At 38.0% G+C, this 22,810-nt stretch overlaps 1 protein-coding gene across 6 annotated transcripts in view; it reads right to left on the bottom strand.

Moving 5' to 3' along the window:
- Positions 1-22,810, bottom strand: part of usp34 (ubiquitin specific peptidase 34) — a 405,374-nt gene that overhangs the window by 203,998 nt on the left and 178,566 nt on the right. For all 6 annotated transcript variants that reach the window (XM_068044870.1, XM_068044865.1, XM_068044869.1 and 3 more), the window contains exon 32: positions 5,642-5,728. In XM_068044870.1, coding sequence (XP_067900971.1) covers positions 5,642-5,728 — 87 coding nt within the window. The remainder of the gene's footprint in view (positions 1-5,641; positions 5,729-22,810) is intronic.

Genomic DNA, 22,810 nt, shown 5'->3' with positions numbered 1-22,810 from the left:
AAGGACTTTTTCAGTACAAATCCATCTATGAGACAAGGCCAGCTGTCCCCTATCTGGTACCTCAGGATAGACTCTAAACTCTCTACAACTCTCTAACGCCTTATGTTTTCCTTCTATTAGTTTATACTCAAGTTTATTGGCAGCCACTAAAACTTCACGATGAAGACTTCTGCTTCTAGTTCTTTTGAGACTGCCCTCCAGCCTTCGTTTCATTGTGGAATCTGTTCAGACTACGGCCTCTATTAGCACTTTGATGTCTTTTGAAATAACTGCAAGATCTCTCTCACATTTTAATCAGGGGCTCTTTCTCCAGTACGTGATCACTTCCTTCATCAAGAGTCATTTCCTGACCACTATCAAAACTTGCACTGCGCTTTCTTACCCTCCAATCTTTCACCCCATTTTGCCAGTCCATAGCTCTGGCTTCTCGGCCATCATCTTGAACATTTAATCAATATTTAAACTTGCCTGTAGATCTTCCTGCACGTCCCACAATTGTCGCATCCCTCCATTTACAAGACCCCTCTGGAATGTGTCACCCGAGTACCTACTCGAGGCAATTGGCCTTTGGATGCGATAGCTCTTTCCTGAGCATCATGATCGGTTACATTACCATCCAACTCTTGATCTACCTGTGCCTCAGGACCTTCATCACAAAAGACATGAGTATTTGAGGAACAAGGTGCCTCTTTTCCCTCTATCAGCTGCTCAGATTCTGAGATTTTGTAATCAACCCCGATTAATCATGAAGAATGAACCTGAACAGTTTGATTTCCATGCTTGATAACTACTGTATTACCACCCCGACCAATTAGCTTACTTCCATTCCCTATGGCCCTCTCTTTTATAACGGACCAAATCTCCTGAACTAAATTGCACCTCAGAGCTCTGTGAATTTTCTCGACCTCAGCTTTGATGAAAGCCCATCTCCCTGCATGTATTCAAAAACATTGAACTAATTGTAGTACCGTCTAGAGCAGGAGGACTGTCGTACAGTACAGAAGGCAATTTGGGATTCCGCCCATAGACCAACTGATAGAGACTATATACTCCAACCATCTGAGGCGAATTCTTTGCATAAACCGCCCCTACCAGGGCAGTTGTCAACTTGCAGTTTGGCTGGTCAGCTAAGATTTTATGTAACATTTCAACAACCACTGCGTGATTCCTTTCACAAAGCCCACTGCTGAAAGGACTTTCAGCTGCAGTATTCATAACCGTAATGTTCATGTTTTCACACATATCCCTGAACATGTCATTGGCAAATTCCCCTCCAGTATTAGTCAGAAACTTAGTTGGTGCCCCATGCCCAGTCCCTATCCATTTCTCCATAATTTTTTCTATAATCACCCTTTTGTCCCTACTAGTTTTTATTGCAGAAAGACTAAATCTAGTTGCTAGATCTATAAAATGTAGAATGAAAATATTCTTGTCTCTGCCCCTTTAAATCCATGGCAACTACCTAGTTAGTCACGAACCAATGGAAGGCTGACAGTAGGATGTGATGGTGTCCTCCGGTACTTTTTACAAATTTCACTTTTCACTAATCTCTTCTATTATCCTCGTTATACTCTTCAATCATACCTGCATCTTTTAGAAGCTTTTTTAATCTCGGACAAGAAGGGTGAGCAAATTGTCTGTGTAAATTTATGACTTTTTAATCTCTGATTCCTAACACCCGATGCCATCAATACTTCTCTAACTCTGACTAGAAATATCAGGCTTTGTTAAGCGTATACAAAAATGCCCTGACTGGATAAAATGCAAATTCATTGGCTTCCCAAAAACAACTGCCTTATGCTCCATTTCAAGTTTCATCTGTGCCTTTTTCCTTGAAGGCTTACTCAAGAGTAAAGGTATATCACCGGAGACTACATCAGTACCAATAAAGTGGCTTACCCCAGCTATTTTGCATGGGATTACTTCAGTGACTTCAATGTGTTGGCATCACCAAACCTAAACCTGATCGTATTTTTATACTCCTTAACCTTGCGTCGATCTTCACTACTGAGTGAACCCAGATAACACTGTAACCAATCTGTTCCACATACTGTCGACGAACAAGCACTATACAGTTGAACGAATCTGCAACCAACACATTCATCACAGGACTAAAACTCCTTGTGACTAGTACAATTTATTCAGATCCATCAGTATCTTCCTCTTCTGCCTCAGAATTCTCTGCGTCATGCATTATTTCGAAGACTCTGCCCCTTCAATTAGGGCAGGTCATTACATCATGGCATTTTGAGTCATATCTGAAGCATCTATTAACTGTTCCTTGGGCACTCCTGGGTGTCATTCACCTTTGATTGCTGCTCCAATCCCGTTTTCCAGTCTAATATTCAGACCTACTAAAAAAGGTGCTTTCATCCTCATTCCTTCTGTCTTCAACTCTTCCATTGTACTTGGGACTGCTTCCAGTATCTGGATTATTTCTTTGTGTCACCACAGACTGCCCCACTTGCTCTACCAGGACTGCAGGAAATGACAGTTTCCCCAAAACTTTTTTTTTTAAGGCCGCGGACATTTGGTCCAACTGGGAGTCTTTGTTCAAGAACCGAACCCCAATTAAAACCAGGAGCCTGTCCATATGTAACACCTTAGCACAATCTCGTAAATTAAAAGCTAGCACTGAACCAGGGATCTCCAAATTGAATTTCCTCAATCTTTTATACAGTCTGTTAAAGTCCACGATATATTCCTCCATTGAATATCCATCTGTTTTCCAAAATCTATCAAAGTTTGACCAGGCCTCATACACATTCAATAGGTCATCTTTCTGGTAAATTTCATCCAAGAATTCTAACAGAAGATCCAAGCCTTCATCAGTATCCAACTGAAGAGCATCCAGTTCACAAAACACTTTACTTCTGATAGGAAGTGACAACGCCAAGGCCACACACCTTGTTTCCTTTTTGGTAGAAATGTATCCATGTCCACATGATTCTTCCACTGGTCAGATGGTTCAGACTCCGAAAAAAACGGAGGATAATCATACTGACAATTTGCAATTGCTTTCGGATATATTTTGCACAATAGCCCTGGAGACTTTAGTTTTCCATCCAAAAAAATTTTCCTATTTTCTAACCTTCAGCTTTAGGCCACCATCCTCTGCTACCATGCTAAACTCCAGAAAGTTTGTTATGAAATGGGAGGCAATTTAAAGCACATGGAATGGGAGGCAATATGCTGGCATGGATTAAGGATTGGTTAATAGGCAGAAAGCAGAGAGTAGGAATAAATGGGTCATTCTTGCGTTGCAGGCTGTGACTAGTGGGGTACCACAGGGATCACTGCCTGGGCCCCAGCTGTTCGCAACATATATCAATGATTTGGATGTGGGGACCAAATGTAATATTTCCAAGTTTGTGGATGACACAAAACTAGGTGGGAGCATGCAAAGTGGCTTCAAGGAGATTTGGACAGACTTAGCGAGTGCACAAGAACACGGCAGATGGAATATAATGTGGAAAAATGTGAGGTTATCCACTTTGGTAGAAGGAACAGATGTGCAGAGTATTTCTTAAATGGCAAGAGATTAGAAAGTGTAGATGTACAAAAGGGACCTGGGTGTCCTTGTCAATAAGTCACTGAAAGCTAACATGCAGGTGCAGCCAGCAATTAGGAAGGTTAATGGTATGTTAGCATTTATCGCAAGAGGATGCGAGTACAGGAGTAGTGAAGATTTGCTTCAATTGCATAGAACCTTGGTTAGACCACACTTGGAGTACTGTGTGCAGTTTTGGTCCCCTTACCTTAGGGAGGATATTATTGCCATAGAGGGAGTGCAACAAAGGTTCACCAGACTTGTTCCCAGGATGGCGGGATAGTCCTATGAAGAGAGATTGGGGAAACTGGGCCTGTATTCTCTAGAGCTTCGAAGAATAACAGGTGATCTCATTGAAACCTACAAAATATTTAAAGGGATGAACGGGGTAGATGTAGCCAGATTTTTCCCTTGTTTGGGGGAGTCTAGAACCAGGGGCACAATTTCAAAATAAGGGGGAAGCCACTTAGGACAGAGATGAGGAGAAACTTCTTTACTCAGAGGGTTGTGAATCTTTGGAATTCTCTACCCGAGAGAAACTCAGTCATTGAGTATGCTTAAAGCAGAGATTGACAGATTTCTGAATATAAATGACATAAAGGGATATGAGGATAGTGTGGGAAAAAGGCATTGAAGTGGCAGATCAACCATGATCATACTGAATGGCGGGGCAGGCTCAATGGGCTGCAAGGCCTACTCCTGCTCCTATGTTCCTATGCTGGAGCCTATATTTACTCAGTTTCACATTTATTGTGCATAGTAAAAGGATTACAAACATGTAGCTCCTCACTCAAAACCCTCTCCCAGTCTCAGTGAGTGTCAACTTATAAGTGCTGGACTAAAACCCCAATTAACACCCTTCATCTGCATATAGTCAAACCATTGTCACACAATTAACCACTACCTCCCGACTGTATACCATTGTGCTGCCACCTCAGGTGAGTACGTCCTGATGTTCGGACAGGACATACCCAGAAATGGTGGTTATGGTGTCAGGGACATTGGACGTAAGGTACATCAGTATGACTATGTCAGGCTGTTGCTTAACTAGCCTGTGGGCAGAATTTCAGCACAAGCCCCCAGATGTGAGCAAGGAGGTCTTTGCAGGGTCGCCAGGCTGGGTTTGCCGTTGTTGTTTCTGGTGCGTAGGTCAATACTGGGGGTTACATCCAGTTTTATTCCTTTTCAACCTTTGCGTAGCGGTTTCGTACAACTGAGTGGCTTGCTTGGACATTTCAGAGGGCAGTTGAGAGTCAACCACATTGCCGTGGGTCTGCAGTCACATGTAGGCCAGACCAGGTAAGGATGGAAAATTTCCTTCCCAAACAGACATTAGTGATCCAGATGGATTTTTATGACAATCAATGGTAATTTTGTGGTCACCGTTACTGAGACTAGCTTTCAATGCCAGATTAATTAATTGAATTTATTAATTAATTGAATTTCAATTCCACCAACTGCTATAATGGGATTTGAACCCATGTCTCCAGATTAGCCTGGGTCTCTGAATTACCAGTCCCGTGACATTACCACTACAACACTGTCCCCCCACCCCCCCCACATTAACTGAAGTAAAAATAAGGAAAATGTTTGAGAATTGCATTCCTTCATTAAGACTATTAAAAGAGTAATTAGCAAAAATAACAAAGACATGAAAGCCTAGAAATACAAGGACAGCAGGCACATGGGACCACCACCATCTGCAGGTTCCCCCACCTGACTTAGAAATATATTGCTGCTCCTTTGTTGTCACTGGGTAAAATCCTGGAGCTTCCAACCCAACAGCACTGTGACTGTACCAACACTACAAGGATGACAGCTATTCAAGACTGCAGCTCATCAGCATTTCAAAAACAACTGGGGATGAGCAATAAATGCTGGCCTTGCCAGTGGCATCCACAGCTCATGAATGAATTAAAAAAGCAATATCACTGCTGAAAATGTGTGCATGTAGTAATGTATGAAACTTCACATCACATTTTAATTCTGTTACAGAACTACTGGATAAATATAGCCATTATTTTTTTTTTAAATTCTACAAAATGTATATGCTATCACTAAAACACATCAGATATTACAATTAGCTCTTACCACAGTCCATGATTCTTGCTCTTTGGGTTCCAGAATCCCTGATAGAAAAATTTCCAGTAATTGCTGAAGTCCCCCAGCAGCAACAAACTGAAATATGAAGAACATTTCAAATAAGGGTGATAGCTAAACATAATTAGCAACAATAACCCAGTTTAGACAATAAGCTAGAAGTGTCAAAAATTCTTTTTGGGGTTCTTAAATGACCCAAGTGCCCAACTGTTTTTCCTTCAGAAATCCTGCTAATCTTTATTTCTCCCGGTATCTACGATTTTCCTTTTGTTGTTGATTTGGCATTCAACTGTCAAACTATGTCTCCCCATGGCTCTTTTTTCGCTGCAGCTATTACTTTGGGTGGGGAGGGGGAAAATGGAGAATCTTGTACTGTAAGCCTTCTGGCCATCACCTCTTGTTAAAATTTACAGCAGAAACAAGCCATTCAGCCCAGTTGGTCTGTGCCAGCATTTGTGCTCATGATCAGCATATTCTTTCATTCTACGAGGAAGTTCAACTCAATCCAGAGGAGGACCTCAAATTTAAATACACTTAAAAGCCTCGGCACTTTGTGCTTCTCATCTGCACTGAGGACATCAGGCATTGCTTTTGCCTCAGGCTTCCATGTTCAATAACACAGAGCTCTGGTAATACCCTTTCATTTAAAATAAAAGCACATTGGTACACTCTCATTTTTGGATCATCAGTTTACTTCCAAATTAAGAGGATTACAATGCTTACTTTATTCCAATTACCAGTTAATCAAGAAAAACATCAACAGCAGTGCAGGAGCTGAAGTTTTACCATCACATATTTAGAAAAATAGATATATACTCTTAGAACAATCCAAACACATTGCTCAGTTGATAAAGTATATTTGGGACAGTTTCTTAGAACACCACGTTGTGGAACCAACCAGAGAACAGGCTACTTTAGATCTGGTAATGTGTAATGAGACAGGATTAGTTAATGGTCTCATTGTCAAGGATCCTCTAGGAAAGAGTGATCACAACGTTTAATTTCATATTCAGTTAGAGGGTGAGAAAATTAAGCCTGAAATAAGTGTATTAAACCTAAATAAAAGGTAATTACAAAAGCATGAAGACAGAGTTGGGTAAAGTACACTGGGAAAATAGGTTAAAAGGGAAGACAGTAGATAAGCAGTGGCAGACATTTAAGAAGATATTTCATAATTCTCAACAAAGATATATTGCATTGAGAAAGAAAGACTCTACGAGAAAGATAAACTATCCGTGGCTAACTAAGGAAATTAAGGATGGTATTAAATTGAAAGAAAAGGCATACAGTGTGGCAAACATTTATGGTAGGCCAGAAGACTGGAAAAAGTTTAGAAACGAGCAAAGAATGGCTTGAAAAAAAGAGGGAGAGAATAGATTGAGAGAGTAAACTAGCAAGAAATATAAAAACAGACACTAAGAACTTCTAGAAGTACAAAAAAAGGAAGAGAGCAGCTAAAATAATTGTTGTTCCCTTGGAGAATGAGACTGGGGAATTAATAATGAGAAATAAGGAATTGGCAGAGACCTGGAACAAATATTTTGACATCTGTTTTCAAGGTAGAAGACACTAACAGCATCCCAATAAAAGTAGAAAATCTGAGTGCAAAAAGGAGAACTTGAAACAATTTTCACTAGAGAAAAAGTGCTAGACAAACTAATGGGACGAAAGGCTAACAGGCCCCTTGAACCTGATGGTTTGCATCCTAGGGTCTGAAAAGAGGCTGCAGAGATAGTGGATGTATTAGCTGTAATCTTCCAAAATTCCCTAGATTCTGGAAAGGTCCCAGTGGATTGGAAAACAGTAAATGTAATGCCTCTATTCAAGAAAGGAGGGAGACAGAAAGCAAGAAACTATAGGCCAGTTAGCCTAACATTTGCCATTGGGAAATGCTGGAATCCATTATTTAAGGAAGTAGTAGCAGGATATTTAGAAAATCAACATAAATCAAGCAGAGTCAACATGGTTTTATGAAAGGAAAATAGTGTTTGACAAATTTATTAGAGTTTCTTGAGGATGTAACCAACAGGATGGATAAAAGGGAACCAGTAGATGTCGTGTAATTGGATTTCCAAAAGACATTAATAAGGTGCCACATAAAAGGTTACTGCACAAGTTAAGAGCTCATGGCGTTGGGGGAATATATTAGCTTGCAGAGGATCGGCTAACTCACAAAACAGAGGTTTGGGATAAATGGGCCATTTCCAGCTTGGCAATTTGTAACTAGTGGGGTAACCAGGCATCTATGCTGAAGCCTCAACTATTTGAGAGGGAATAGTTTTTCGGAATGCTGACAGGGAAAAATGCGTTTTGTAGTGGCATCATGCTGGAGGTGCCGGAAATGGCAGAGGATAATCCTTTGGATGTGGAGGTTGGTGGGATGGAAAGTGAGGACAAGAGGAACCCTGTCGTGGTTCCAGGAGGGAGGGGGAAGGGGTGAACGCAGAAGTGTAGGAAATGGGTTAGTCATGGTCAAGGGCCCTGTCAACCACGGTGGGGGGAGGGGGGGGGGAAATCCTCATTTGAGGAAAAAGGAAGATATATCAGAAGCGCTGTTGTGAAAGGTTGCACCATCAGAACAGATGTGACGGAGCCAAAGAAACTAGAGAATGGAATGGAGTCCTTACAAGAGGCAGGTTGTGAAGTGTAGCCAAGGTAGCTGTGGGTGTCAGTGGGCTTATAATATTAGTAGACAGTCTATCACCAGAAATGGAGACAAAGAAGTCAAGGAAGGAAAGGGAAAGAAGGTAAGGGAAGTGTCGGAGATGGACCATCTGAAGTTGAGAGAAGGGTGGAAATTGGAAACAAAGTTGTTGGAAGTTTTCCAGTTCGGGCTAAGAGCAGGAAACAACACTGATACAAGTCATCAATGTACTTAAAGAGAGTTGGGGTGGGGGCCTGAGTAGGACTGGAACAAGGAATGTTTGACATATCCCACAAAAAAGCAGGCATAGCTAGGACCCATGCATGTACCCATAGCAACACCTTTTATTTGAAGAAAGTGAGTGGAGTTGAAGGAGTTGTTGTTCAATGTGAGAGCAATTCAGCCAGGTGGAGGAGGGTGGTGGTGGATGGAGATTCGTTGGGCCTCAATTCAAGGAAGAAATGGAGAGCCCTCAGACCGTCCTGGTAGGGATCAGAAGTGTAGTAAGATTGGACATCCATAGTGAAGAGGCGGTGGTTAGGGCCAGGAAACTGGAAATTGTCAAAATGGCATAGGGCATCAGAAGAGTCGTGGATGTAGATGGGAAGAGACTGGACAAGGGGAGAGAAAAAAAGAAAAGGTTGGACAGACTGGGCTTATTTTCACTGGAATTTAGAAGAGAGTAAGGGGAAACTTGATTGAGGTATACAAGATCCTCAACGGTCTTGACAAGGTGGATGTGGAAAGGATACTTCCACTTGTGGGCGAATCCAAAACTAGGGGGATTGGAAGATTGTGGTGGGGACTGAAAGAGCAGGACCCTGAACCTTTATACGGTAGCTAATTCAGTACAAAACTTACTAGATCCTTGGCTCCTAGGGTGAATTTTTAAATAGACTGTGTCACAACATGTTCAACTTGACAGAAGGCTGTTGTGTAAACAGGGTTGAACATGACTTCATTTGAATCTAGAAAAGTCCAGCATCACATCAGTGTCACTGGAGGTTGAAATAATCCTTGAAATAATTTACATTTTGCCCCATTTGCTTCTGCAAAATCTGCCAAATTAAAAGTTCCAAATTTTCAAATGGAAACGATGTCAGGATGGTGAAGATGTAGGAGCAGTTAAGTGCCATTGTCTCAATATGGCACATAAGGTGGTTATTTGACCCGAGTCCATGCCAGCTCTCTGGAGAGCAATCCAGTCAGCCCCATTTCCTGCTCTACCCCTGTAGTCCTGCAAGTTTATTTCCCTCAAGTACCAATCCAATTTCCTTTTGCAATCATTAACCATCTCCACTTCCACCACCCTCGTTGGCAATGAGTTTCAGGTCATCACCACTTGCTGTGTAAAACAAATCCTCACATCCCCCCTGCATCCCTTGCCCAAAACTTCAAATCTGTTTCCCCTAGTCCTTGTACCATCTAATGGGAACAATTTTTTCTTTATTGACCTTATCTCAACCAGTCATAATCTTGCACACGTCCATCAAATCTCCCCTCAATCTCCTTTGCTCCAAAGAGAACAACCCCAGGTTCCCAAACCTAAGATGGTAGCTAAAATCTCTCATCCCTGGAACCATTCTGGTAAATCTCCTCGGCACCCCGTCAAGGACCCTCACATTCTCCTGAAAATGAGGACCAGAACTGGATGCAATACTCTACTTGTGGCCTAACCACATCTTTATAAAAGGTTCAGCATAACTCCCTGCTTTTGTACTCAATACCTCCATTCATGAAGCCCAAGATCCCGTATGCTCTGCTAACTACTTTCTGAATATGTCCTGCCACCTTCAAAGATCTATGCACATGAACCCCCCAGGTCCCTCTGTCCCTGCACACTCTTTAGAATGTGCAATTAAGCTTATATTGCCTCGCCCTATCCCTAATGCCAAAAGGCATCACATAGCACTTCTCTGAATTAAATTCCATCAGCCACTTGTTTGCCTATTCTGCAAGCCTATCTGTATCCATTTGCAGTTGACATGCATCATCCTCACTCTTTACAAGACCTTCAAGTTTGGCATCATCAGCAAATTTTGAAATTTTACTCTGTATTCCATTATTTCAAAAGGAGAGCAGCATGCCGGTGTCCATTTTGGATACATGCTATTAACTGCCAGTGTAAACAAGAACTATGACATGAATCACCCGTGCAGTTAAAGTGCACACAATCAGCTGATCACACTTTCCACAGTTTATTCCCTCATACTGTTAACTAAAATGTACAAATATATCCTCTCTATTTGAATGTATTAGCATTTATATGCATACGCAGTGCACGTACATATAAGTGCAGATTTTTTCTTTTACATCCCACCACAACAGAACTGCAAACATTTAAGGGGTTTCCTTATTAGAAATTCCAACAGCTTATTAAAACTCTCTCAGTGCTGGAACATTTATAGGGATTAGTAATCTCCTTCTGGCATAATTTTGGTGGTGCAAGAAATAAATCTGCAATGGATTACAAGGAAATCTAAATTAGTCCCCCACTACTTAGAGTAGCTAGCCAGATTGATTGATGGCTATTTGCATAATACGTGGTCACTTAGGTTTTCTTTTTTGGTCAACCAGGTATCTTACACATGCAGAAAGTCATCAGCATGCTTAGAAGAATCCAAATCAAATATTAAAGAATCACATATGTAGAGTTTCTATTACTCAACAAAATACACACTTTCCGTTGCATAGGAGGCCATTTGGCCCATCATATCTGTGTTGGTTCTCCAAGAGCAATTTAGCTTGTCCCGCTCCCCTGCCTTTTCCCCATAGCACTGCAAATTTTCTCTCTCCAGGTGCTTATCCAATTCCCTTTTGAAAGCCATGATTCAATAAGTCTCCACTGCACCCAGGCAGTGCATTCCAGGTCCGAACCAAATGCTGCATAAAAGTTTTTTCTCATGTCACTGTTGGTTCTTTCGAGAATCATTTTAAATTGGTGTGCTCTGGTCTTTGATCCTTCTGTCAAAGGGAACAGTTTCTCCCCGTTTACTCTGTCCAGACCCCTCATGATTTTGAGCACCTCTATCAAATTGTCTCTCAACCTTCTCTTCTCTAAGGAAGCGTGCCCCAGTTTCTCCAATCTATCCCCATAACTGAAGTCTCCTATCCCTGTAACCATTCTTGTAAAAGGGCAGCACAGCGGCGCAGCGGTTAGCACTGCAGCCTGACAGCTCCAGTGACCCGGGTCCGGTTCTGGGTACTGCCTGTGCAGAGTTTGCAAGTTCTCCCTGTGACCACGTGAGTTTCCGCCGGGTGCTCCGGTTTCCTCCCACAGCCAAAGACTTGCAGGCTGATAGGTAAATTGGCCATTGTAAATTGCCCCTAGTGTAGGTAGGTGGTAGGAGGGAAGATGGGGATGTGGTAGGGAGTATGGGATTAATGTCAGATTAGTATAAATGGGTGGCTGATGGTCGGCACAGACTCGGTGGACCGAAGGACCTGTTTCAGTGCTGTATCTTTCTCATGAATCTAAATCTTTTCTGCACCCTCTCGAAAGCCTTCACATCCTTCCTAAAGTGCAGTACCCAGAATTGGACACAATACTTCAGTTGAGGTCAAACCAGTGCTTTGTAAAGGTTCATCATAACTTCCTTGCTTCTGTACTCTATACCTCTAATTATAAAGCCCACTATCCTGCAATAATTTTTAACCATTTTTTCAACCTGCCCTGTCACCTTCAACAATCTGTACACACTGGTCTCTTAGATTCTTGCACCCCCTTTAGAATTGCACCCTTTATTTTATATTGCCTCTCTTCATTCTTCCTACCAAAATGTATCACTTGGTACTTTTCTGCATTAAATTTCATCTGGCATGTGTCCACACATTCTACCAACCCGTCTATGTCATCTTGAAGTCCATCATTATTCTCCTCTCAGTTCACAATTCTTCCACGTTTTCCATCTGCAAATTTTGAAATTGTGCTCTGTATACCCAAGTCTAGGTCATTAATACATATCAAGAAAAACAGTGGCCCCAGTACTGAGCCCTGGGGAACCCCACTGTATAACCTTCCTCCAGACCAAAAAACAACTGTCCTCCACTACTGTTTTCTATCAGTCAGCTAACTTCGCATCCATGTATTGTTCCTTTATTCCATGGGCTTCAACTTTGCTGGCACTTTATCAAATGCCTTTTGGAAGTCCCTGTACACTGCATCAACCAGATTACCCTCATCGACCCTATGTTATCTCATCAAAAAAGGTTCAATCAAGCTATTAAGCACGATTTGCCTTTAACAAATCCATGCTGGATTTCCTTAATTAATCCCTACTTGTCAAAGTGACTGTTAATTTTGTCCTGGTTTATCGCTTCTAAAAGTCTTCCTACCGCCAAAAGGTAAACTGACTGGCCAGCAGTTGTTGGGTTTAGTCATGTATCCTTTTTTTGAACAAGGGTGTAACATGAGCAATTATCTAGTCCTCCGGCACAACACAAGGAGGATTGGAAGATTATGGCCAGTGACTCCGCAATTTCCACCCTTACTTTCCTCAGCATCCTCGGATGCATTCCATCCGGTCCGAGTGACCTATCAACTTTAAGTTGAGCCTGCCTTTCTAATACCTCCTCTTCATCAATTTTTAGCCCATTCAGTATTTCAACTACCTCCTCCTTCACGATGACTAACATCTTCTTCCTTGGTAAAGACAAATGCAAAGTACTCCTCCAGCACCTGAGCCATGCCCTCTGCCTCCACGTATAGATCCTCTTTTTGGACACAAATCAGCCCCATTCCTTCTCTTACTACTTATATGCCTATAGAAGATTTTTGGATTCCCTTTTATGTTAGCGGCCAGTCTCTTCTCAAACCCTCTCTGACACTTTTCTTTTTTCAATTTCCCCCTCCAAACATTCTATGTTCAGCTTGGTTCTCACTTGTATCATCAACCGGACATCTGTCATATGCACCCTTTTACTGTTTCATCTCATTGTCCAGCTCTTTTGTCGTCCAGGGACTTCTGGCTAGTTACCCTACCTTTCCCCCTCGTGGAAACGTACCTCAACTGTACCCGAACCATTTCCTCTTGAAAGGAAGCCCAATGTTGTGTTAAAGTTCTGTGTGCCAATCTTTGATTCTAATGTATCTGGGACAGATCGGTTTTCAACACACTGAAATTGAACCCTTCTCCAATTAAGTATTTCTACTCTAGATTGCTCCTGGTCTTTTTCCATAGCTAAGCTAAACCTTATTATACTATGATCACTGCTCCTTAAATGTTCCCCTACTGACACTTGATCTACCTCATTCCCTAGAATCAGATCCAACAATGCCACCTTTCTCGCTGGACCAGAAACACACTGATCCAGAAAATTCTCTAAACACACTTCAGAAATCCTTCCCCCTCTCTGTCCTTGAAAGGACTACTATCCTAGTTTAGAGTAGGATAATTAAACTAATTACACGACTACTAGCCTCCTTTCGAGTAGGATAATTAAACTAATGACGCTACTACTATCCTAGTTTAGAGTAGGATAATTAAACTAATTACGCTACAACGATCCAAGTTTAGAGTAGGATAATTAAACTAATTACGCTACTACGATCCTAGTTTAGAGTAGGATAATTAAACTAATTACGCTACAACTATCCTCCTTTAGAGTAGGATAATTAAACTAATTACGCTACTACGATCCTAGTTTAGAGTAGGATAATTAAAATAATTACGCTACTACTATCCTAGTTTAGAGTAGGATAATTAAACTAATTACGCTACAACGATCCAAGTTTAGAGTAGGATAATTAAACTAATTACGCTACTACGATCCTCCTTTAGAGTAGGATAATTAAACTAATTACGCTACTACGATCCTAGTTTAGAGTAGGATAATTAAACTAATTACGCTACAACGATCCTAGTTTAGAGTAGGATAATTAAACTAATTACGCTACAACTATCCTCCTTTAGAGTAGGATAATTAAACTAATTACGCTACTACGATCCTAGTTTAGAGTAGGATAATTAAACTAATTACGCTACAACGATCCTCCTTTAGAGTAGGATAATTAAACTAATTACGCTACTACTATCCTAGTTTAGAGTAGGATAATTAAACTAATTATGCTACAACTATCCTCCTTTAGAGTAGGATAATTAAACTAATTACGCTACTACGATCCTAGTTTAGAGTAGGATAATTAAACTAATTACGCTACAACGATCCTAGTTTAGAGTAGGATAATTAAACTAATTACGCTACTACTATCCTCCTTTAGAGTAGGATAATTAAACTAATTACGCTACAACTATCCTCCTTTAGAGTAGGATAATTAAACTAATTACGCTACAACGATCCAAGTTTAGAGTAGGATAATTAAACTAATTACGCTACTACGATCCAAGTTTAGAGTAGGATAATTAAACTAATTACGCTACAACTATCCTCCTTTAGAGTAGGATAATTAAACTAATTACGCTACAACTATCCTCCTTTAGAGTAGGATAATTAAACTAATTACGCTACAACGATCCAAGTTTAGAGTAGGATAATTAAACTAATTACGCTACTATGATCCAAGTTTAGAGTAGGATAATTAAACTAATTACGCTACTATGATCCTAGTTTAGAGTAGGATAATTAAACTAATTACGCTACTACTATCCTCCTTTAGAGTAGGATAATTAAACTAATTACGCTACAACTATCCTCCTTTAGAGTAGGATAATTAAACTAATTACGCTACAACGATCCAAGTTTAGAGTAGGATAATTAAACTAATTACGCTACTACTATCCTCCTTTAGAGTAGGATAATTAAACTAATTACGCTACAACGATCCAAGTTTAGAGTAGGATAATTAAACTAATTACGCTGCTACGATCCTAGTTTAGTGTAGGATAATTAAACTAATTACGCTACTACGATCCTAGTTTAGAGTAGGATAATTAAACTAATTACGCTGCTACGATCCTAGTTTAGAGTAGGATAATTAAACTAATTACGCTACTACGATCCTAGTTGAGTAGGATAATTAAACTAATTACGCTACTACGATCCAAGTTTAGAGTAGGATAATTAAACTAATTACGCTACTACGATCCTAGTTTAGAGTAGAATAATTAAACTAATTACGCTACTACGATCCTAGTTTAGAGTAGGATAATTAAACAATTACGCTACAACGATCCAAGTTTAGAGTAGGATAATTAAACTAATTACGCTACTACGATCCCAGTTTAGAGTAGGATAATTAAACTAATTACGCTACTACGATCCAAGTTTAGAGTAGGATAATTAAACTAATTACGCTACTACGATCCCAGTTTAGAGTAGGATAATTAAACTAATTACGCTACAACTATCCTCCTTTAGAGTAGGATAATTAAACTAATTACGCTACTACGATCCTAGTTTAGAGTAGGATAATAAAACTAATTACGCTACAACTATCCTCCTTTACAGTAGGATAATTAAACTAATTACGCTACAACTATCCTCCTTCAGAGTAGGATAATTAAACTAATTACGCTACAACTATCCTCCTTTAGAGTAGGATAATTAAACTAATTACGCTACAACTATCCTCCTTTAGAGTAGGATAATTAAACTAATTACGCTACTACGATCCTAGTTTAGAGTAGGATAATTAAACTAATTACGCTACTACGATCCTAGTTTAGAGTAGGATAATTAAACTAATTACGCTACTACGATCCTAGTTTAGAGTAGGATAATTAAACTAATTACGCTACAACTATCCTCCTTTAGAGTAGGATAATTAAACTAATTACGCTACTAATATCCTCCTTTAGAGTAGGATAATTAAACTAATTACGCTACTACGAGCCAAGTTTAGAGTAGGATAATTAAACTAATTACGCTACAACTATCCTCCTTTAGAGTAGGATAATTAAACTAATTACGCTACTACTATCCTCCTTTAGAGTAGGATAATTAAACTAATTACGCTACTACGATCCTAGTTTAGAGTAGGATAATTAAACTAATTACGCTACTACGATCCTAGTTTAGAGTAGGATAATTAAACTAATTACGCTACAACTATCCTCCTTTAGAGTAGGATAATTAAACTAATTACGCTACAACGATCCTAGTTTAGAGTAGGATAATTAAATTAATTACGCTACTACGATCCTAGTTTAGAGTAGGATAATTAAACTAATTACGCTACAACGATCCTAGTTTAGAGTAGGATAATTAAACTAATTACGCTACAACTATCCTCCTTTAGAGTAGGATAATTAAACTAATTACGCTACTACTATCCTAGTTTAGAGTAGGATAATTAAACTAATTACGCTACTACGATCCTAGTTTAGAGTAGGATAATTAAACTAATTACGCTACGACGATCCTAGTTTAGAGTAGGATAATTAAACTAATTACGCTACTACGATCCTAGTTTAGAGTAGGATAATTAAACTAATTACGCTACTACGATCCTAGTTTAGAGTAGGATAATTAAACTAATTACGCTACAACGATCCTAGTTTAGAGTAGGATAATTAAACTAATTACGCTACAACTATCCTCCTTTAGAGTAGGATAATTAAACTAATTACGCTACTAATATCCTAGTTTAGAGTAGGATAATTAAACTAATTACGCTACTACGATCCAAGTTTAGAGTAGGATAATTAAACTAATTACGCTACAACTATCCTCCTTTAGAGTAGGATAATTAAACTAATTACGCTCCTACTATCCTCCTTTAGAGTAGGATAATTAAACTAATTACGCTACTACGATCCTAGTTTAGAGTAGGATAATTAAACTAATTACGCTACTACGATCCTAGTTTCGAGTAGGATAATTAAACTAATTACGCTACAACTATCCTCCTTTAGAGTAGGATAATTAAACTAATTACGCTACAACGATCCTAGTTTAGAGTAGGATAATTAAATTAATTACGCTACTACGATCCTAGTTTAGAGTACGATAATTAAACTAATTACGCTACTACGATCCTCCTCTAGAGTAGGATAATTAAACTAATTACGCTACTACGATCCTAGTTTAGAGTAGGATAATTAAACTAATTACGCTACTACGATCCTCCTCTAGAGTAGGATAATTAAACTAATTACGCTACTACGATCCTAGTTTAGAGTAGGATAATTAAACTAATTACGCTACTACGATCCTCCTCTAGAGTAGGATAATTAAACTAATTACGCTACTACGATCCTAGTTTCGAGTAGGATAATTAAACTAATTACGCTACAACTATCCTCCTTTAGAGTAGGATAATTAAACTAATTACGCTACTACGATCCTAGTTTCGAGTAGGATAATTAAACTAATTACGCTACAACTATCCTAGTTTAGAGTAGGATAATTAAACTAATTACGCTACTACGATCCTAGTTTAGAGTAGGATAATTAAACTAATTACGCTACTACGATCCTAGTTTAGAGTAGGATAATTAAACTAATTACGCTACAACTATCCTCCTTTAGAGTAGGATAATTAAACTAATTACGCTACTACGATCCTAGTTTAGAGTAGGATAATTAAACTAATTACGCTACTACGATCCTAGTTTAGAGTAGGATAATTAAACTAATTACGCTACTACGATCCTAGTTTAGAGTAGGATAATTAAACTAATTACGCTACAACTATCCTCTAGAGTAGGATAATTAAACTAATTACGCAACTATTATCCTCCTTTCGAGTAGGATAATTAAACTAATTACGCTACAACTATCCTCCTTTAGAGCAGGATAATTAAACTAATTACGCTACTATTATCCTCCTTTAGAGTAGGATAATTAAACTAATTACGCTACTACGATCCTAGTTTAGAGTAGGATAATTAAACTAATTACGCTACAACTAATCTCCTTTTGAGTAGGATAATTAAACTAATTACGCTACAACGATCCTATTTAGAGTAGGATAATTAAACTAATTACGCGACAACTACCCTCCTTTAGAGTAGGATAATTAAACTAATTACGCTACTACGATCCTAGTTTAGAGTAGGATAATTAAACTAATTACGCTGCTACGATCCTAGTTTAGAGTAGGATAATTAAACTAATTACGCTACTACGATCCTAGTTTAGAGTAGGATAATTAAACTAATTACGCTACTACTATCCTCCTTTAGAGTAGGATAATTAAACTAATTACGCTACTACGATCCTAGTTGAGTAGGATAATTAAACTAATTACGCTACTACGATCCAAGTTTAGAGTAGGATAATTAAACTAATTACGCTACTACGATCCTAGTTTAGAGTAGAATAATTAAACTAATTACGCTACTACGATCCTAGTTTAGAGTAGGATAATTAAACAATTACGCTACAACGATCCAAGTTTAGAGTAGGATAATTAAACTAATTACGCTACTACGATCCCAGTTTAGAGTAGGATAATTAAACTAATTACGCTACTACGATCCAAGTTTAGAGTAGGATAATTAAACTAATTACGCTACTACGATCCCAGTTTAGAGTAGGATAATTAAACTAATTACGCTACAACTATCCTCCTTTAGAGTAGGATAATTAAACTAATTACGCTACTACGATCCTAGTTTAGAGTAGGATAATAAAACTAATTACGCTACAACTATCCTCCTTTAGAGTAGGATAATTAAACTAATTACGCTACAACTATCCTCCTTCAGAGTAGGATAATTAAACTAAATACGCGACAACGATGCTAGTTTAGAGTAGGATAATTGAACTAATTACGCTACTACGATCCCAGTTTAGAGTAGGATAATTAAACTAATTACGCTACAACTATCCTCCTTTAGAGTAGGATAATTAAACTAATTACGCTACTACTATCCTCCTTTAGAGTAGGATAATTAAACTAATTACGCTACTACGATCCTAGTTTAGAGTAGGATAATAAAACTAATTACACTACAACTATCCTCCTTTAGAGTAGGATAATTAAACTAATTACGCTACAACGATCCTAGTTTAGAGTAGGATAATTAAACTAATTACGCTACAACTATCCTCCTTTAGAGTAGGATAATTAAACTAAATACGCTACAACGATCCTAGTTTAGAGTAGGATAATTGAACTAATTACGCTACAACTATCCTCCTTTAGAGTAGGATAATTAAACTAATTACGCTACAACGATCCTAGTTTAGAGTAGGATAATTGAACTAATTACGCTACAACTATCCTCCTTTAGAGTAGGATAATTAAACTAATTACGCTACTACTATCCTCCTTTAGAGTAGGATAATTAAACTAATTACACTACTACTATCCTCCTTTAGAGTAGGATAATTAAACTAATTACGCTACTACGATCCTAGTTTAGAGTAGGATAATTAAACTAATTACGCTACAACTATCCTCCTTTAGAGTAGGATAATTAAACTAATTACGCTACTACTATCCTCCTTTAGAGTAGGATAATTAAACTAATTACGCTACAACTATCCTCCTTCAGAGTAGGATAATTAAACTAAATACGCGACAACGATGCTAGTTTAGAGTAGGATAATTGAACTAATTACGCTACTACGATCCCAGTTTAGAGTAGGATAATTAAACTAATTACGCTACAACTATCCTCCTTTAGAGTAGGATAATTAAACTAATTACGCTACTACTATCCTCCTTTAGAGTAGGATAATTAAACTAATTACGCTACTACGATCCTAGTTTAGAGTAGGATAATAAAACTAATTACACTACAACTATCCTCCTTTAGAGTAGGATAATTAAACTAATTACGCTACAACGATCCTAGTTTAGAGTAGGATAATTAAACTAATTACGCTACAACTATCCTCCTTTAGAGTAGGATAATTAAACTAAATACGCTACAACGATCCTAGTTTAGAGTAGGATAATTGAACTAATTACGCTACAACTATCCTCCTTTAGAGTAGGATAATTAAACTAATTACGCTACAACGATCCTAGTTTAGAGTAGGATAATTGAACTAATTACGCTACAACTATCCTCCTTTAGAGTAGGATAATTAAACTAATTACGCTACTACTATCCTCCTTTAGAGTAGGATAATTAAACTAATTACACTACTACTATCCTCCTTTAGAGTAGGATAATTAAACTAATTACGCTACTACGATCCTAGTTTAGAGTAGGATAATTAAACTAATTACGCTACAACTATCCTCCTTTAGAGTAGGATAATTAAACTAATTACGCTACTACTATCCTCCTTTAGAGTAGGATAATTAAACTAATTACGCTACAACTATCCTCCTTTAGAGTAGGATAATTAAACTAATTACGCTACCACTATCCTCCTTTAGAGTAGGATAATTAAACTAATTACGCTACTACTATTCTCCTTTAGAGTAGGATAATTAAACTAATTACGCTACCACGATCCTCCTTTAGAGTAGGATAATTAAACTAATTACGCTACTACGATCCTAGTTTAGAGTAGGATAATTAAACTAATTACGCTACTACTATTCTCCTTTAGAGTAGGATAATTAAACTAATTACGCAACTACTATCCTCCTTTAGAGTAGGATAATTAAACTAATTACGCTACTACGATCCTAGTTTAGAGTAGGATAATTAAACTAATTACGCTACTACTATCCTCCTTTAGAGTAGGATAATTAAACTAATTACGCTACAACTATCCTCCTTTAGAGTAGGATAATTAAACTAATTACGCTACAACTATCCTCCTTTAGAGTAGGATAATTAAACTAATTACGCTACTACGATCCGAGTTTAGAGTAGGATAATTAAACTAATTACGCTACTACTATCCTCCTTTAGAGTAGGATAATTAAACTAATTACGCTACAACTATCCTCCTTTCGAGTAGGATAATTAAACTAATTACGCTACAACTATCCTCCTTTCGAGTAGGATAATTAAACTAATTACGCTACTACGATCCAAGTTTAGAGTAGGATAATTAAACTAATTACGCTACAACTATCCTCCTTTCGAGTAGGATAATTAAACTAATTACGCTACTACGATCCTAGTTTAGAGTAGGATAATTAAACTAATTACGCTACTACGATCCTAGTTTAGAGTAGGATAATTAAACTAATTACGCTACTACGATCCAAGTTTAGAGTAGGATAATTAAACTAATTACGCTACTACTATCCTAGTTTAGAGTAGGATAATTAAACTAATTACGCGACTACGATCCTATTTTAGAGTAGGATAATTAAACTAATTACGCTACAACGATCCTCCTTTAGAGTAGGATAATTAAACTAATTACGCTACTACGATCCTAGTTTAGAGTAGGATAATTAAACAATTACGCTACAACGATCCAAGTTTAGAGTAGGATAATTAAACTAATTACGCTACTACGATCCCAGTTTAGAGTATGATAATTAAACTAATTACGCTACTACGATCCAAGTTTAGAGGAGGATAATTAAACTAATTACGCTACAACTATCCTCCTTCAGAGTAGGATAATTAAACTAATTACGCTACTACTACCCTCCTTTAGAGTAGGATAATTAAACTAATTACGCTACTACGATCCTAGTTTAGAGTAGGATAATTAAACTAATTACGCTACAACTATCCTCCTTTAGAGTAGGATAATTAAACTAATTACGCTACTACGATCCTAGTTTCGAGTAGGATAATTAAACTAATTACGCTACTACTATCCTCCTTTCGAGTAGGATAATTAAACTAATTACGCTACTGCTATCCTCCTTTAGAGTAGGATAATTAAACTAATTACGCTACTACGATCCTAGTTTAGAGTAGGATAATTAAACTAATTACGCTACTACGATCCTAGTTTAGAGTAGGATAATTAAACTAATTACGCTACTACGGTCCTAGTTTAGAGTAGGATAATTAAACTAATTACGCTACAACGATCCTAGTTTAGAGTAGGATAATTAAACTAATTACGCTACAACTATCCTCCTTTAGAGTAGGATAATTAAACTAATTACGCTACTACTATCCTAGTTTAGAGTAGGATAATTAAACTAATTACGCTACAACTATCCTCCTTTAGAGTAGGATAATTAAACTAATTACGCTACAACGATCCTAGTTTAGAGTAGGATAATTAAACTAATTACGCTACAACTATCCTCCTTCAGAGTAGGATAATTAAACTAATTACGCTACTACTACCCTCCTTTAGAGTAGGATAATTAAACTAATTACGCTACTACTTTCCTCCTTTAGAGTAGGATAATTAAACTAATTACGCTACAACTATCCTCCTTTAGAGTAGGATAATTAAACTGATTACGCTACTACGATCCTAGTTTAGAGTAGGATAATTTAACTAATTACGCTACAACGATCCTAGTTTAGAGTAGGATAATTAAACTAATTACGCTACTACGATCCTAGTTTAGAGTAGGATAATTAAACTAATTACGCTACTACGATCCTAGTTTAGAGTAGGATAATTAAACTAATTACGCTACTACGATCCTAGTTTAGAGTAGGATAATTAAACTAATTACGCTACAACTATCCTCCTTTAGAGTAGGATAATTAAACTAATTACGCTACTAATATCCTCCTTTAGAGTAGGATAATTAAACTAATTACGCTACTACGAGC

The sequence above is a fragment of the Heterodontus francisci genome, chromosome 13 (genome assembly GCF_036365525.1).
Source record: "Heterodontus francisci isolate sHetFra1 chromosome 13, sHetFra1.hap1, whole genome shotgun sequence".
In the NCBI taxonomy this organism is placed as follows: domain Eukaryota; kingdom Metazoa; phylum Chordata; class Chondrichthyes; order Heterodontiformes; family Heterodontidae; genus Heterodontus; species Heterodontus francisci.
This window is presented reverse-complemented; position numbering and strand designations above follow the sequence as displayed.